Below are 20039 nucleotides of genomic sequence, written 5' to 3'. Positions count from 1 at the left end.
AGGCAAGGGAGATGTTTACTGTTCTCGACCTTGGCGTATAAAGGCAAGGGAGAGGTTCACTTAAACTTTATTGTTCAATATATAGCAAACACATTTTTCAACTAACTTTTTATTAGGTGACCTCATTAAAAAACCATGATTAGTAAAAAAGTGTCCCCTTAACTGCGTACAATGACATGATTAACTGAAATAAATTGAGATTGGCCCCATTCTATGTTCGGGGAATCGTCCTGCCCTCCAAGGTCTCGAGTTTGTACGCTCTGTTACCGAGCACCTCTATTACGCGGAATGGACCAGTCCACTTGGGAGACAACTTGTTCTTCAGCTGGTATGGGTGAGCTTTTAGTATTACCAAGTCAACGACCTAGAACTACCAGGGTTTCAACTTGGACTTGTGTTTATACTCCACCCTTCTCTTCAAGGCTTCGACCTTGATGCACTTTTCCTCCCTGACCTCGTCTAACAGGTCTAAGTTTACCCTCCTTTCCTCGTTAGTCTCCTCGACCACGAAGTTCTGGAAACAAGATGAACCTTCCAGGATCTCAACGGGAATCATGTTATCTGAACCATACACCCGGCTAAAAGGTGTCTCCTTAGTGGTGGATTGAGGAGTGGTATGGTAAGCCCACATAATTTTGGGGACCTCGTCCGCTTAAGTTCCATTGGCTTTCTCCAATCTTCTCTTTAGGCCCCTGAGCAAGACTCGGTTGGCGGATTCGACTTGCCCGTTCGTCTGGGGGTGCTCGACTAATGCGAACACCTACTTGATACCGAGCTCCGTGCATATATTGCCCAACTGCTGACTTGTGAATTGGGTGCCATTGTCAAACACTAAACGTTTTGGGACTCCAAAACAACAAACTATGTTCTTCCACATGAAATGTTGAACCTTGTGAGCTATGATTTGTGCAACAGGCTCGACCTCTATCCACTTGGTGAAGTACTTGATGGCGACCACGAGGTACTTCATCTGACGAACTGCTAGAGGAAACGGTCCCAGGATGTCAATCCCCCAGGTGTGAAAAGGCCATGGGCTATGGATCGACTGCAATTCCTCCGGGGGTGCATGATGCCAATTGGTGTGGTGTTGGCACTGCTTGCATCGTTGTGCGTACCTCGTACAGTCCTCCTTCATGGTTGGCCAGTAGTACCCCGCCCGAATGGCTTTTGAAGAGAGAGCTCACCCGCCGATGTGACTCCCACATATACCTTCATGGAGCTCTACCATGATACACGTGCACTATTCACCACTCACATAGGACATGATAGAGTGAGTGTAGCCATGTCTAAACAAATTTCCATCAACTAGGGTATACCTACTTGCGTTTTTCTTGACGATCCTGACTTCCGCTGGCTCTAGTGGGAGCAAACCATCACCCAAGTAGCATCTATAGGGTGTCATCCAGGTTTCACCCTTGTCGACTAGGTAAACGTGTAATGAATCTCTCTTTAATAAGTCGTATGTGCTTATCCTAGGTGCCCTCAACATTTCATGAGTCAAAGACCGGTGACCTCTTCTTTCGCCTTCCGAGACGTTTACCTGCTGTACCTCTTCTATGCAGCCTGTTGTGGTTCTGGGTGTCTTTAGGGTTTCCTGAATGATTGTCCTCTGCCTGCCCCCCTTGCCCGAGCTGACGAGCTTTGCTAGTAAGTCAGCTCGGGCATTTTGTTCTTTGAGACCTGTACTAACTTGAACACAACAAAAGCCTTTCTCAAGAGCTTGACATACTCCAAGTATGCGACCATCTGAGGGTCCTTGGCCTAATACTCACCCGTAATCTGCCCAGTTATCAATAGTCAGTCACTCTTCACTAACATACTTCTAGCACCCATTTCCTTGGCTAGCAACATTCCTGCCACCAATGCCTCATATTCAGCTTGGTTGTTACTAGCCTTGAAGGTGAACCGTAGGGCCTGCTCGATCAGTAACCCATTTGGCCCTTCCAAAATGACGCCAGCCCCACCGCCCTATTGGTTGGAAGACACGTCCACGGAGAGGACCCATACGAAAATATGTTTCTTCTTGATGTGCGGCCGCCGAGAAGAGTTCTACCACGAAGTCAGCATAAACCTGACACTTGATATGTCCTCTTGGTTCATACTGTACATCGAATTCGGACAACTCAATCGCCCAACGCACCATCCACCCTGGCACGTAAACCTTCTATAACACCTTGCTTATAGGAAGGTTTGTCATCACACTCATAGTGAAACTCTGGAAGTACTGGCGGAGCCTTTGTGCTGCAAACACTACTGCTAGAGCTGCCTTTTCGATGGCCTGATAGCGCACCTCGGGCCCTTGCAAGACTTTACTGATAAAGTATATAGGTCTCTGCACGTGGTCCTGCTCCTGGACGATGACCGAACTAATCGCCCGCTCCATAATGGCGAAGTATAGGCAGAGTGGAGTACCTGACAGCGGCTTGCACAACATTGGAGGACTGGCCAGATATTCTTTTAGCTTGAGGAACGATTCTTCACACTCGCTTGTCCACGCAAACCTGTTGTTCCTCTTCAAGCACTGGAAATAGGGATGCCTCCTATCCCCTCCTGCCGATACAAACTGGGACAAGGCGATCATTCATCCTGTCAATTGTTGCACCTCTTTCACCGAGATCGGGCTCCTCATAGCTATAATCGTTGTACACTTCTCGGGATTCGCCTCTATTCCCCGCTCAGTGAGTAGGAACCCTAAAAACTTCCATGCCTCTACCCCAAACACACACTTTTCGGGGTTCAGCTTCAACCTATACATGGTTACTGTGGTGAATAGCACCTCTAGGTCGGCGATGTGTTGGTCCTTCACTTGGGAGGTGACGACCATATCGTCCACATACGCCTGCATGTTTCGCCCTATCATAGGGGCGAGTACCCTGTCCATAAGCCTCTGATAGGTCGTGCCAGCGTTCTTGAGCCCAAAGGGCATCACCTTAGAGCAATAACCGAAGAGCTCTGTCATAAATGTTGTTTTGCATTCATCTTTGGGATGCATTCGGATCTGGTTGTATCCGGAGAAGGCATCCAGAAAACTGAGAAGTCTGCAGCCTGATGCGTTGTCCACTAGGGCATCATGAGTCCTTTGGGCAGGCTTTGTTTAGATCTGTGAAGTCGACGCACATCCTCCACTTCTCGTTGGCTTTCTTGACCAACACTACGTTTGCTAGCCACTCAGGGTATTGCATCTCCCTTATGTGACCAACATTCAACAACTTCTGAGTCTCATGCCCGATGACCAGGCGCCTTTCATCGTTAAACTTCCTCATCCTCTGGCGTACAGGTCGGACCTGCGGATCCATGGTGAGACGATGACACAAGAAATCGGGGTCGATGTCGGGCATGTATGAGGCAGACCATGCAAAGGCATCCAAATGTCGTGCTATAACCTCGACGATCTGGTCCTATGTTTTCTGGCCCAGAGACGTGCCGAGCTTGAATTTCTTTCCCCTGATCTCCCTTTCCAGCACCTCCTCTATAGGCTCGGGTCGCCTCTCCCGAGCCATCTCATCTCGGGCAATCCCTTCCCCCCTTTGAAGTTGGTTGGTGACTGAGCACACGCCTCTCTTCGTCTTTAGGATATTCTCATAGCACTTTTTTGCCGCCTTCTAGTCGGACTTGATTGTAATCACTTCTCCCTCGAGGGAAGACAACTTCATCTTCATATGCCTCGTCGAGGCCACTGCTTCTATCCTATTTAGGGCAGGTCTGCCTAAAAGGATGTTGTAAGTTGAATGAGCTTTGATGATGGGGTATCTTATATTGACGGTTTGGGATGTGGTGCTGTCTGTGAAAATCGTCCTCAGCTCCACATGCTCTCTCACCTCCACCTGATCTCCAGCGAAACCGTATAGGCAACCGTCGTAAGGTCTCAATTGGTCAGGCGACAACTGCAACTTATTGAAAGTCGACCATAACATCACATTTGCCGAGCTCTCCTGGTCGACGAGGACTCGGTGCACTCTTCTCCCTACTGTCACCATAGAGATCACCACCGGGTCATTATCATGTGGGACCACATCCTGTAGATCAGCCTTCGTGAAGTAAAGATCGGGCTCAAGGGACTGGTCAGGCTCCCTTGCTTCCACTGCCATTACCTCTCTGGCGTACTTCTTTCGTTGGGAGGCAGTGCACCCTTCTCCCGAAAATACTCCAGATATCGTATTGACCTCCCCATGGACCGGTATGTCATGCCCCTGATCTCCTGCTAGGGCTACTGACGTCGGGGCTTCCTGATTTTCTTCTAGGTATTCCTTAAGAAAACCATCCCTCACCAACTCATCTAACTAGTGTCCGAGTGCTAAGCAGTTGTGCAGGTTGTGGCCGAAGGCTTGGTGGAATTCGCACCAAGTTTCCTTGCTTGGCCCCAATCTTCTGTCGGTCTTTGGAGGTGACTTCAGCTTGTCGGCCACGTTGGGGATAACGATAAGCTCCTTGAGGTCTATTCTGAAATTGTGTCTGGTGGGCGCGCCTTCCCTCGTTCGTGCCCTGGTCTGATGCTTTCTCGGCTCGTATGGCGCCTGCCTAGCCAGGGGTTTCTTCTCTATCATAGCCTCATGCACCCTCATGGGCCGAGGTCTTGTCGGTCCAACACTTTCACGTTTTTCTGTCACCTCCTCCATTGCGCCGATATGGGCAACAAATCGGAGAATAATCTCGCTAAATGTCTTTGGACGACACCGTATCAGAGAATCACTGAAAGGTCCTGATAGCATTCCCCGCCTGAAGGCGTGCACCATCATGGCTTCGTCTTTGGTGTGCAAGTTTACCACCAATGCCCCGAACCGATTCAGGAAGTCTTTCAAGGGCTCTCCCTGGTATTGTTTCAGATCGAAGAGGTCGAAGGAGATGGGGGTGGGGCCCGATTAACAATGAACTATTCCCTGAACAATGTTGAGAACTAATCAAATGAAGTAATGTGTCTATTGGGGAGACTGATGAACCAGTCCAATGTTGTGCCTGAGAATGTTCTCATAAACAACTTGTAGTGCATAGCGTCAGATCCTCCTAAGATCATCATTTGGGTGTGGAAGGCCGTGATATGGGCCTCCGGGTCTTCGATACTTGTAAAGGTGATTTTTGGAGTCATGAAATTTGTGGGTATCACTACATTCATGATCGCCTGGGAAAAACGCATGGGGCAAGCCCTAACTGGGAAGGTTGGGGTTTTCTCCCCTGTTGCATGCTCCCCTATACGTTGCAGTTCTCTGCCCAGTTCTTCATTGACCTTGCGTAACTCCTCGTTGTCTGTTCGTGACGTGTCCAGATCAACCTGGAATCGATTTTGACTGGCTGTCTGCTCGGCCTGAACCTCAGCCATAATCCTATCATGATCAACTTTGGACGCCGCCACTGTTTGTTGAAGAGTGCGAATGGTCTCCATGAGTTGTTGCATGGTGATGTTGCCGCCTTCCTCAAGTGTAGATGTACCTTGTCTCGTATTTCTCATGTTGCTAGATGGCTCAAAACACGATTGTGGATGAGACCTAGTTTTATCGGACCCCACGGTGGGCGCCAAATGTTCTAGTCGATTGACCTGGTCGCCGGTTGACTTCAAAGGCAAGCGGTGACTCCTCCTTTTCTAGTGGATTTTGTACTTCCCTTAGACGTTGGAAGGTGGCTCCGTTGAAATAGAGGGGGCCTTACTTGTTGATTGAACTCCGATGATCAAGTCAGTTCAGGGCTTATAGAAACAATGAGTAAGTAAGCAAGTAGTTTTAGTCTTAGAAACGGTGTACCTTTACCAGGGATCTCAACTCCCTTTTATAGACTGCTTTTAGGTTACCTCATTGAAACAACCCCTCTTTCACCAGAGCCTTATCTTTAGTTAAATTCGGTTTGCTGGGAGGACATTTTGTTACGTTGTTACACAATCTTAGCACAACAACCATCCATAATCTTCCTCTTTGGAGTGCAAAATCTTAACAGCATGGCTGCCAGGGTACCAACTCATGTACCAGCGTTATGGGGCCCATCTGTTCTGTAGGAGCCCTAGTCCTTTACGTATCATGCATGCAACTTTCCCCTAAAAACCCTAGCTTTCTTGGGCCTTGGTGTCTTCAGGGGATATTTGCTTGTACTAGACTCGAATGTACTATACACACCATATGCATGCATTTTCTCGCTAACTAGGTTTTTCATATATACGGGTTTCAACACACGCATCTTTGAGCCCCACTTACATGGTCCACTATCATGACCAGACCACCGAGCCGACCTACTCTACAGGTGCCGATGTCCAATGCCGATTTCCGATGTCTAGTTCAGTACATTACTTAAATAAAATTTTGCAATGAATAAAATTCCTAAATTATTTGAAATAATAAACAAATATAAATTTTAGATTGTTAAATGTCATACTTAAATAAAAATATATAATAAATAAAATACTTAAATTATTTAAAATTTTAAACAAATATATATCCTAAATTATTTAATGTTCTACTTAAATAAAATATTTAAAATATATTAAACTTTTAAATTATTCAAAATCTTAATAAATACTAATTCTGAATTATTTAATATCTTACTTAAATGAAAATCAAAAATAAATAAAATTTCTGAAATATAAAAACTCCAAAATAAACGCAAAGCCACTTATATTATGTCATACTTAAAATAAATCACAAATAAATTCTAATTCTAATTATTTCCAAATCCTAAATAAATACAAAATCTTATATTATTTTATTTCTTACTTAAATAAAAAAATAAAATAAATAAAATCTATAAGTTTTTCAAAATCCCAAATAAATATAACTCCAAAATTTGTAATATCATTTTTAAATAAAAATTGTAAATGAATAAAATTCCTAAATATATCAAGATGCTAAATTATTTAATGTTATCTTTAAATAAAAATATAAAATAAATAAAATTTTAAATTTTTCAAAATCTTAAATAAATATAAATCTTAATTATTTTATTTTCTTGAAATAATAATCTAAAATAAGTAAAATTTATAAAACTTTCAAATTATAAATAAATAGAAACCTAAATTATTGGATAAAAATCCAAAATAAATTAAATTTCAATATTATTTAAAATCATAAATAAATACATACCCTAAATTATTTTTTCATACGTACTTAAAAATCTGATATAATTAAAAGTTTTAAATTATTTTAAATCTTAAATAAATTTAAATTTAAATTATTTAATGTCCTACTTAAATAAAAAAATTCAATAAATAAAATTGATAAATTATTAAAAGTTTTAAATAAATACAAATCCTAAATTATTTAATATTACTTAAGTATAAATATGAAATAATTAAAATTCGTAAATTAGTCAAAATTCTAAATAAATACAAATCATAAATTATTTTATGTCATAGTTAAATAAAAAAATCAAATAAACAAGTTATCAAAGTTTTTAGAAATCTTAAATTATTTTATTTTCTATTTAAATAAAAATATAAAATAAATATTTTTTTTTTCAAAATCCTAAATTATTATAAATCCAAAAAAAATTAATGTCATTCTGAAATAAAGAATAAATTTTTTATTTTTTTCAAAATCATAAGTAAATACACATCTAAAATTATTTAATTGTATTCTTAAATAAAAATATAAAATTAATAAATTTTTTAAGTTTTTAAAAATCCTAAATTATTGTATTTCCTACTTAAATAATAATCTAAAATAAATAAAATTTCTTAAAATTTCAAAATCCTAAATGAATACAAAACCTAAATTATTTAATGTTATACTTAAATAAAAATCCAAAATAAATTAAATTCCTAAACTTTTCTAAATAAAGCCTTAAATACTTAGTGCTACGTAAACGAAAAATATAAAATAAATAAAATTGTAAAATTATTCAAAATCTTAAATAAAAATAATTTAAAATATTTAATGTCCTACTTAAATAAATTTGAAATAAATAAATTAAGAAAATTTGAAACGGGATAAAAGAATTTTTGTATGTTAATGACTTCAAAGAAGACAATAAAATTGTTTTTGAAAGAAATATTAACAAACCAAATAATGAAAGAAATGTATATTAATTTTAGTATGTTTAGTTTTTTTATTTCTTAGTATGTCCAATGTTTATTTCTTATACGTAAATTTGGTCCTAAAGTTTTTTAAAATGATTCTAGTTTCTCGGAACACATGTAATTAATATGGATTGAGAATAAACATTGAGGTGAATTATTTTTTTATTACATTTACATTTACATTCATATCTATATTTAATTATATAAATTATATATTTTTTTTATATAAAATAGTGAAAGAAAACACGTCAAATAAATCAACAAAACTTGGAGCGGAATGAAAGAATTTATGTATGTTAAATGACTTCAAAGTATGAGATAAAATTGTTTTTGAAGCAGAGGTTAGCATACCAGATCATGAAATTCGAGTTATTTGCCTTTTAGGATAAATCCTTTTTCTAAAGTTTATTGTTTGTTATTTTCCTCAAAAATTTGTGTCAATTTGTTGATTATTAAACAATTTATTTATTTACGTGTATTATTTATGTTTATGCATTGTTTATATTAATTTTAGTAAGTTTAGTTTTATTTATTTATTCATATATGCTAATGTTTAGTTTTTATATATTAATATTTCCTTTCTAATTTTTTATTTATTTTCTTATTTACATTTACATTTATATATATATTTAATTATATAAATTATATTTTTATACAAAATAGTGAAAGAAAACACGCCAAATAAATCAACAAAACTTGGAACGTGATGAAAAAATTTATGTATGTTAAATGACTTAAAAGAAGACGATAAGATTCTTTTTTGAAGCAAAGATTACATACCAAATAATGAAATATAAGTTATTCACCTTTTAGGATGAATGTTTTTTTTACATAATTGTTTATTGTTGTTTGCTTTATGTCAGATATTTGAACAATTACGTGTATTATTTATGTTTATGTATTTTTTTAATTAATTTTAGTATGTTTAGTTTTTTTTATTTATTTATTCGCATATGCTGATGTTTATTTCTTATATATTAATACTTGTTTTGTAATTTTTTATTTAGTTTCTTATTTACATTTAAATTTATTTATATATGTATATATATTTAGTTATATAAATTATATTTTTATACAAAATAATGAAAAAAATGCGCCAAATAAATCAACAAAACTTGAAACGGGATGGAAGAATTTTTTAATGTTAAATGACTCTTAGGGTAACTTTTGACAAATGGCAGCACCAGAAAAAAAAGTTCAAAATAAATCAAAATTCAAACAATGCAAAATTGACAACAAATAGGAATCTCAATGCATTTTGCGTGTAACAAGTGGCACTCTTTACTGTTTACACACGTCCCATCTATCATTTTGAATTCCTTCACTGCGTTTCCTGTTTTTTATTATTTGTTACCTTTCTCTCTCTTTCTTTTCTTCTAACGCACCTTTTGTTTTGCTTTATCTCTCTTTGCCCTCTTTCTCTCATTTTGTTCTTTCTCATTTCATTTTGCCTTTCTATTTTCTATCACAGCCCACTCACAAGGAAACTTTTAGCCATGTGGACCACTTAAAAAATGCCATGTAACGCTTTTTAAAGGTCTCATTTATCTTTCTCACTCCGCTTAACCCTCTCTCTCAAACCCTCATACCTTTCTCTCTCAAACCCTAATTCCCTCTAAAACGCTCACACTTTTCTCCTCTCTTTACTGCAAAACAAAACCCTACTTTTAATGTTCTTCACAATTTTGGCAACTGTAGATATGGCGTAATGGAAAGCTCTTTTTTTCCAATAAAAGATTTGTAGAAATGACGCTTGCTTTTGAAATTTGAAACAGCAATGGTTGTCACTATATATACGATGTTGCATTGAGCATTTTTTTATTTGATTTCAGTTTTCTTCTTTTCATTCTCCATGGACAAGGTAATCTTTTTATACTGTTTAGTTTGGGTTTGGAATTTCTGATGTTTTTATGTTATCACTTTGTATTCCAGTTTTATCATTTCGTTGTTCATCAATTTTTTTTGATCCATTTGTTCATATAATTTTTGTTCTGTTTTTGGCCACGGTTTCTTAACGCTGTTTATACTCTTTTGCTTTCTGATATTCTAATGATCATCAATTTTGTTGAGCCATTTGTTTATATAATTTTTGTTCTGATTTTGGCCATGGTTTCTTAAAGTTGTTGTTGCTCTTTTGCTTTCTGATATTCTAATGTTCATCATTTTTTGAGCCATTTGTTCATATAATCTTTGTTTTGTTTCTAGACATGGTTTCTTAAAGTTGTTTTTTCACTTTTTTTCTTTTTGATCTTCTAATGCTCACCAAATTTTTTTAGCCATTTGTTCATATAATTTTTGTTTTATTCTTGGCTATAATTTCTTAATGCTGTTTTTGCTCTTTTACATTTTTATCAATTCGTGTTCCAGTTTTGTAAGGCATATGTTCATGAAATTTCTATTTATTTCTTTCTTGGGTTTGTTAATGACTTCAAGAAAACCATATTTCCATTTTCAATGGAAATGGTCATACAAGATAACGAGGTCATCTATTCTATCATTTTTTTTCTTATTATTTTCAATCAAATTTTAACGTAACTTCTTCTAATCATGCTTTATTTTTTCTAATTCTTTTTTAGGGTCATACAATTCATGTTTCTATTAGGAGAACACTAATTTATAAATTTCAAAATGATATTGTTGAGGATAAGGTTTATTCGTTCCAATTTTTTAGTGTTTCCACTAATTTAGGATCGTGTAGAACAACCCGTCACCATTACAAAACAAATTTCCAATTTGGAACTAAGGTAACCTTTTAAGGTAATGATATGGTCTCAATTGGAACACCTCAGTACACTCCAATGTTTGTCTTAAGAGCCCCTAGTTTTGATAGAGATTACTTAGTCGATAAGTTTAGTTATTATGATTTGAGTTCACTTTATTTGTTTCCATTAGTCATTCTTTTGTTATAGATATTATTGGAATATTGACCGGTGTAGGCACTAAAACAGAGCTTAATAGAAAAAGTTCATCAACTAAGTTAAATGTCATATCCATTGAAGCTGATGAGTAAGCTAATATTTGGTAGTACAACCAATACAAAATGTGTGTTTTTACAATTTTAACTTTAATTTACAACAACTTCCAAATAGAGTGTACATTATTTGGGAACTATGTTGATGACCTGAATTCATTAGAGACTTGCAGAATGTAGTTATCAGTATTCAATTTGCTAAAGTAAAGATTTTGCAGGGTATGTGAAGTGATGAAACTTTAACTTTTGTTCTTTATTATTGTATTTAGATGAGTTTTATTATAACGTAATGTGTTTTATTTCACTGTAGACAAGGTTTGTCTCCAAAACTGTATGGACTGTATGAAAATAATATACAACTTACAGTCTAAAGAGGAAACCTAACTTAAGAAAATGTTAGTTTAATACATACTTTTTCATTCTATACTTCAAAGTTATGACAAAGTCTAACCACAAATTTAACATATGTAGGATGATTGAGACTACAAATTCTCTTACACAGGGTCTAAGTCAGTTGTATGATTATGGAAAACAGAATTTGGAGGATGAATTCATCTTCTTGATTCCAAAAAAATACTATTCAATGACTAAAGGATTGAAAGGAGGTATTATTATTATTATTATTATTATTTTAACAATGTATTCAAATGGATTATGTATACTTTAATTTCATAAGTTATTTATTTTGTTTTAGGAGAGCACTTTCATTGCCTTAGCTACTATAAAACATATTGTAACTGTTTTTTCCCTTAAGTCTTATATTAATAACATTTATTATATTATATTTGTTAACCTTTTTGGTTTTTTTATATTTTAGGTATAAGCGGAAGGTGAGAGTTATTGATGATACCGATTCCACCACTTTTGTTGTTTTTGACAAGGATGCAACTACACTAATCAATAAATCTTGCGCTGAATTATTTGAATCTCATGACAAGGTAAATTTTTCCAACCTTGCATATGTCTATTAATGCATATAAGAAAATGTTAGTATATAAATTTATATATACCTCTGCACTATCAAAGATGTTGAACTTGATGATTCCTCTACACCACTTGCTGAAGTATTCTTTATTTAAATCATTAATTTACAAAATTTATTCTTAATATTAAAAATTTCGTCTATAAATTTGTGTACTTAATATTGCAGGATTTGTTTAATAAATTTTCAAATGTGGTTGCTGAATTGAAATCTCAAACTGTTGACTTAGGGAGTGATATTCTCTTAAGTACTAAAGTGGTAACTCCCGTGCTTAAAACTGATTTTGTTTCCCTTTCTAACACACCGAATGATGATATCCCATTGAGGATCTTAAAGAAAAATATAAAGATTGTAAAGGGAGTACTATAATTTCATATTGAAGTCTTAATGGTTTGTAATTTTAATGATCAATTTTCATGTATTCCTGTTACTTCTTGGACAGTTTTTGTTTCTATTCAGTACTTTGTAGAGATTGTTTAATTTATATTAAGAACATATTATGATGTATTAGTACAAGTACTTTTCAAAGTTTGTTTATGCAATATTGTTGGTTTCATCACTGAACATAATGTTTCAGGTACATAATTACCTTATACTTAATCTTGCGTCATAATAATTTTTTCAAGTTAAATATTTTTGCCTTTTTTTTAAACACTTTAAGGTCAATATTTTGTATATCTGATATAGTGACTAATTTTTCTGAATATGTTAGGTAAGATTGTTTGTTTCATGAAAGGCCATAATGTTACAGGTATTAAATTACCTTATAATTATTTGTCACTTTACATATATTAAAGTTGTATAACTGATCATTTGTCTCATTTTTTTGAAGGTCATTTAAATAATATTTTTGTTTCTTAAGACCAATTGTTACAGGTTTGTAAAACTATTTCTTAACATGTACAAGTTTGTTATTCATTTTCAATTTCCAATATATGTTGGTGTAATCATGTCATTTTTTTATCCAACTTTACTTAATTCTTTTGTGTTATGCTCATCACTTTTATGTGCATGTCAAATGTTTTTCTTTTTTACTTATAGTGATTTATTTTCTTATTTTTCTTACACTTTTACTTTTTAAGTTAATTACGGTTGACTTATTTAAATGATTGACAATTTGAATATAATATTGTTACAACAAAAATATCCCCACTACAACATCAACTTCTTCATATCTCATGTCTAATTATTATTTTTTCAAGCTCATCATTTTTATTTACATGTTAAATGTTCTTGCCGGTTGACTCTGATGACTGGTTTGGGCTCCGCCTATCTCCTTTGGGATCTACACTTCTCTTGGTTGTTGAATGTTATACCTGTAGAGACAAAAGGGTGTCCTTACAACCCATTACACTCCGACGCTCAAGTCAGTAAGGGCTTATCGAAGAATAAGAAACATCTAGTTTCAGTATTCAAAAAGTGTATTCAGAATTGTGTACCTTCACCTGGGACCTTAGACCCCTTTTATAGAGTATTGCTAGGTTACCACTGTAACCACCTTTTCTCCTGAGAATCCTATCTCTAGTCATAATATATTCAATAAAAAGAATTCTGTTATAGTGTGCATAATCTTAACAGCACAACTGTGTAGAATACTATATCCTTAGAGTGCAACAAACCCTAACAAAATAACCACCTGGGCATCAACCAAGGCAACCACTCTTAAGATCCAAGCCGTTTTCAAGTATATTTGATTTTAGGGTGTAAACTGCAAGTAATCACAGGTGCACGTTCCTATCTTTAAGACTATATCATGCAATAAACAATTAATTGCAACCCTCCGCACCAAGCTTGTGTAACGTTCCATAAATCCTAACGCACTTGGGCTTGGGCTTACACATAAGGCTTATCCTATGCTGGATCTGAACGCGCTAAATGCACCCCTAGATCCCTTAACACCTTTCGATGGCCAGCCAAGCCTTATACATGAGGAATTGTATCGGATGCATGAATACGAGTTATTATGCAAGTGCCTGATTCCAAGCACGTGGCCACCATTCTGGCCCACCATACTTACCATAGATCTTGTCACGCTAAGCACACCCTTGGAGCCCAACCATATGACACACAAGTGGATCCCATTTGCCGAGCTGACCTGCTTGAAGTAAATACCGAGGTCTGACCGGCGAGCTCTGAGCGCTACAAGTTTTGGTCCAGTACATTAAATGTTCTTCTTTATTAGTTATACTGATTTGTTTTCTTATTTTTCTTGCACTTTTAATTTCTAAGTTAATTATGATTGACTTATTTAAATGGTTGATAATTTGAATATCATATTATTACGCCAAAAATATGTCAACTACAACATCAGGTACTTCACATCTCATGTTTAATTATTATTTTTTCATGAATTATGTTTTTATATGTTATATATTATAACTAATTATTATTTTTCATGAATTTTGTTTTTATACATTATATCTCATAATTTGATAGGATGCAATATAAATTTATTTTTATCAATTTAGTTGTATTGTTTTTATTTTTTTATTTACATTATTTTTTACAACTTTTTTGCTTATACATGCATTACATACCTAATTGTTGAGTATATATCAATATTATGCTCAATAAAAGAAGACGGAAGCTACATTATTTAATAGATTTATGTATTCCAATTTCTTATGCACATGCAAGTTATATTTATGTTTTGTAATATTGTTTTTCTGGGGACGAAGTCATTATCATTTATTGTTTTTTTTTTATGTTATGTTTCTCATTATTAATTTTTATAAAAAATTCTCAAATTCATTATTTGAATAAATGGGTTAAATGGAACAAATACATATAAAACATTGTATTGACAAACATTATGTTTATTGATACATGCGGGCATTAAATACCTGTCAGAGCAATTAAGTCACTACTTTAATATTTTGTACTTTTTGGCATACACTGTGGTCGTTCTCTATTCTTTATACACTGTTTTCAACATATTCATTTATTCTTCCTATGCAGATTTCTTAGATATTTAGTGTAGCAAATAATCATTTCATCCCAACATTAAACAATTTTAATAACTTAAATTTCGAATTCCGAAAAATAATTTTTACATAATTAAAATTTATTTAAATTTAAATTTTAACCTTTTGACTTTAATTCCTTATTATATATTATTATATATAAGAAATTATATTACATAAAGTAGTTAAAACAATATTCTTCTTTGTTCCTCTCTAAATCTTTCTTTCTTACTTGCTTCTTGCTGCTCTCTCTATTATTCACTTTCATGGTAGCCAGATTGTTGATTGAAACTAAATTAATTATATGGGATGGAGCTCCAATGATCAATAGGTTCTATTTTAAAGCTCTGGATAGAACTCAAGGGATGTAGGCTGAAAGTCAAGAAAACACTCATAAACTTTTTGGTAGTGGGAGGAGATTTTAGGCAGATGTTTCGTGTTGTAAAAAATGGATGAAGATATGGCATTATGAAGGAAACATTAAACTACTATGAGTTATGCAAACATTACAAAGTCTTAAAACTTACACAGCATATGAGATTAAGCAATTAGAAATCAATGCAAACTGCAATAGAAATAAAAGAGTTTGTTGATTAGATCCTTTATATTGGGGGGTTTTTGACTATGATGGGTTTTTTTTTTTGCTTTTTACCAAAATGGGGTCTGTTTAAAAAAAATTACAAATTTAGGCAAGTCATGCCAATTCAGCACGACTTCATATACACAAATCGTTCCAATTTGACATGACTCTGCCATGTCATACTGAAGTCGTGCCAACTTGGCACGACTTCTGCCCTATCATACCGAAGTCATGCCAACTTGGCACGACTTCTGTCATGTCATACTGAAGTCGTGCTAACTTGGCACGAGTTCTGCCAAGTCATAATTTTTTTTTTTTTAAATTTTATTGTTTATATATTGGGTAGTAAGTTATGTAATGTTAAAAATTAATTTGATACATAATTTTCTAAGAGATGTTAGTTTTAAGGAACAAAAAATTGGATAATCGTGTATGGATCATGTTTGAATTAAATGAATAAATACATAGATAAAGAAAATGAATATTCTAAGAGTGTTATGAATGAATAAATACATAGATAAAGAAAATGAGGAAATTAATAATCAAACTTGAATTGAATTTTATTATTAAGCTTGTATGTGCGGACAATTGCTTCCGTTCTACAATATGAACATTTTTTGGCTTATTTGGAATTGAATAATCCATTTCGTTACGAATGCGTTGAGTGCTAGGTCTTTCTAATTGATGTCGACGCATGATGGGGTCAGGTAAGAAATTGGTCCCGTGTAAGTAGACCAATAATCCTGATTTCGAACTGGATTAAATTGGACCTCATAAGCCTTTAAAATATTGTGTAGACTGTATACTGGGGCCACAAAATGTCGTTATCTGTAAATGACAAAATGAGCAAACGACAATTACATGTGAACAAGGCAGATGTAAAGCTTGAAATTCCCCACAATCACACCACCATTCATTTAATTTAACTGTGTATGTCATTGGGTAGCGTCGTTGTTCAATAGTCAGCATATCTTCTACGTCAATGACTGAATTTTCTCGGTCATATCTTTGCACATGACACATAGCAGATTGTGCTTCATTCTTTCATAGCAAATTAATTTTTAACATTACATAACTTACTACCCAATATAAACAATAAAATTTAAAAAAAATAAAAAATTATGACGTGGTAGAAGTCGTGTCAAGTTGGCACGACTTCAGTATGACATGGCAGAGTTGTGTCTAATTGGGACGATTTGTGCATATGAAGTCGTGCCGAATTGACATGACTTGCCTAAATTTGTATTTTTTTTAAACGGACCCCATTTTGGTAAAAAGCAAAAAAAAAAAAACCCCATGGTGGTCAAAACCCTTTATATTGGAGATGGAGATATGAACTTAAATGAGTTGCGACAAACAACTATTGAAATACCAGAAGACATTTTAATTCAACATGTTGAACAACCTTTATTGCATTTGGTTGAATTTGTTTATTCAGGCTACACGCAAAATGTTACCTCTGATGATTTTTTTGATAAAGGTGCAATATTGTGTCCTACTATAGAATGTGTGGACCAAGTGAATGAGTTCATTTTATCCTTAATCCCCGAAGAAGAAGTTAGTTATTTAAGTTCAGATACAAATTTCTAATCTGATGAACAAGAAAATGCTCAACCTGAGTGGTTTACAATAGAAGTTTTGAATGATATCAAATGCTCGAGAATTCCTAATCATTGTGTGAAATTAAAAGCTGGAGTTCCAATAATGTTTCTAAGGAATATTGATCAAGCTAATTGACTTTGCAATTGAACAAGATGACAAGTAATTTACTTGGGGAAGAATGTTATCGGTGCCAAAGTTATTACTGGGAAAAATAGCGGTGATAAAATATTTATTCCTAGAATCAGGCCTGCCTTTTAAGTTTCAGAGAAGACAATTCCAACATCTTTGTGCTTTGCTATGAAAATAAATAAAAGTCATTGCCAAACGCTTAATAAGTATGGCTTATATGTACTATGGTTATTATTGTTATAAAAAAATAAATATACTTCATAGTTCGTTTCATTTGATTGTCTTCTAAGTGTTTTAAATTATTAATTATTGTTAAATTTTATCTATATTTTTTTAATACACTACACAAAATCATTGAATTTGAGTGGGCCAAAAACATATAAAAACAGGAGAATATCGACGTAAAATAAATATTTTTGTAAACTTAACGTCGCATAAACAATGGATGCTAAAGTCATCAACACAAACACACTTACGTCGCAATTGAAAACCCACGCTATTTTGCGTAGGTTTAACCCATGCAACTATTGTAGGTTAAGCCCACACAAAACCGACAATATAATATAAAATATAATGTGTAATAAATTTAACTTTCGTTGACCAGTACCACAATTATAATTATTGGAGGCTAAACCTACACATAACCCACAATATAATATAAAATATATAATAAATCTAGCTTTTGTCGAACATCACCACAACAGACATTTTCTTTCAAAATTATAGCTATAAGCTGACGCTTATGTAAATGGATCTCAATTCCAAACTAAAATTGAATTTTCAATTCTCTAGAAATATAACATTTCTATCTCCAAATATAAATTTCTTAGCAAATTAAAATTAAACTTTAATTAAAGTTTGTAAATTTCTAAAGTAAAATTAAATTTGAACAGAAATTAATTAAATAAGAAATCAAATTTAAAAGACCAACACCATCTACCATGGAGGATGGATCGGAGGAAGTTTAAAAACAAAACGAAACAAGTGAAATCGTGAACCCTAAAAAAAAGCCCCAAATTGTGTCTCAGCCTCTCACACCTCCGCTGCTGCAGGTGTATTCTTCATGCGCGCCTGTTGTTCTCCTCGCCGTCAGCGGCGTCGCTTATGTTCAAGATCTTGTTGTTGAAGATATCGTCACTGCAGTTGTCTTCGCACTCGCCGTCGTTCACCCCTGCTGTCATGTTCGTCGTCACCAAATCTCGCTTTTAATTCCAAATTTCGTGCGACAAAGCTTCAAATGGCCAACGGAGCTTGGATCACCACCATCTACCACCACTCACCTTCAACGACACCACTAAGCAACCACATGCATCTTGACGGATCTTCGCCACAGCTTCACCGGGGACGATTTTGAGGGGCTGGTTTTGGGAATTTCTCAGATTAGGGTGTTAAGCCCACGTAGCAAATATATATATTTTTTTCCTTTTCGTCGACTGCGAGTTCATTGAACGGACGTTAATTTTTTGAAATCTATTTTTGTGGGTTTGACCGACAATCATAGCTTCCATTTTTTGGTCAACGCAAAATTTTGGAAGCTAATTTGTATTTTTCTTGTAGTGATATACCAAATCAATCTATAATACAAATAGAGGGGACTCCTAAGGTAACTTTCTCCACGTGTCAGCACCACAAAATTTTGCACAAAAACTTCAAAATGATTTAATACCAAAAGTAGTAAAACCTCCACCAATTCACACACCACACCTAGACCAACTAAAACGTGCCACCTAGCGCTTTTTAAAACTCACATTTTTCTCTCATTTTCTGCTTTCCTCCTTCTCTCTGAAACCTGATCACTCTCTTTTCTCTCAAACCCTAATCTATCTATATATATATATAATACAAATAGAGGGGACTCTCAGGGTAACTTTCTCCGCATGTCAGCACCACAAAATTTCGCACAAAAAATTATAAATGATTTAATACGAAAAAGTAAGGATACAATGTTTTCAAAATCATGCATACATGTAAGATTATACATTTTAAGTCCTTGCTTGTTGTCTTTAGGACAATGTGTTTCTCACTTTCTATGTGGTTAACATGCATAATAAGGTAGCTACACTAATACATGATTTTTAAATTTTCATTCTTCATTACTACCTCATATGCAATTTGTGTCTGACAAATACAATATCGTTTATTTTTACAGCTATAAAATGAATTGACATAGTCTCATCAAAATAAAACATCATTCAAAGAGCTCACTTTGTTATGAAGAGTATTCAAATAAAAGGTATATTTAGTTAATAAATTTTATTATTTGCGTATTTAATAAATCTTATTTAATTATTTTTCTAACACTATAGGTCTTCATGAAAATCTGAAATTTAAAGGAGAAAAACTAGCATCATCTTGAATTGATAAATAATTTGGGTCATAATATTTTTATTTTTATCTATTTGATGTGTTCTTATATTATTTACTAATAATTGAAGTAATTTTGATTTATAATTATATTTAGCTCTACCATCATTCTTAATTGATTAAATTTTCAAATATGTTAGAAAACAAATTTAATTTAATATATATAACTTATTTATTATTATAATATTATTATTAAAATATAAAATATTTAACATATTCTCGTGGCATTTGCACGGTAAAGATATATATATATATATATATATATATATATATATATTCACTTATATATTCTTTAAAGATAGTATATAATTGATTATATTTATATATAATAATAAATAAATTAATATATTTTAAAATTAATTTAATATTTAAATTATAAATAAAATAATTATATTGAAAAAATATTATAAAATTTAAATTTATCAATTAAATCATGAAAGTTGTTACGGGAAAAA

The 20039-nt window shown here is 33.8% G+C and overlaps 1 protein-coding gene across 1 annotated transcript; it reads right to left on the bottom strand.

Annotated features, from left to right (window-relative positions):
- Window positions 1-3602: 3602 nt before the first annotated feature.
- On the bottom strand, window positions 3603-4088 carry LOC137817875 (uncharacterized). The gene has a single exon (XM_068621101.1). It carries the CDS (start codon window positions 4086-4088, stop codon window positions 3603-3605), a length of 486 nt encoding a protein of 161 aa, XP_068477202.1.
- Window positions 4089-20039: the final 15951 nt, after the last annotated feature.

The sequence above is a fragment of the Phaseolus vulgaris genome, chromosome 10 (assembly GCF_000499845.2).
Source record: "Phaseolus vulgaris cultivar G19833 chromosome 10, P. vulgaris v2.0, whole genome shotgun sequence".
Lineage (NCBI taxonomy): Eukaryota > Viridiplantae > Streptophyta > Magnoliopsida > Fabales > Fabaceae > Phaseolus > Phaseolus vulgaris.
This window is presented reverse-complemented; position numbering and strand designations above follow the sequence as displayed.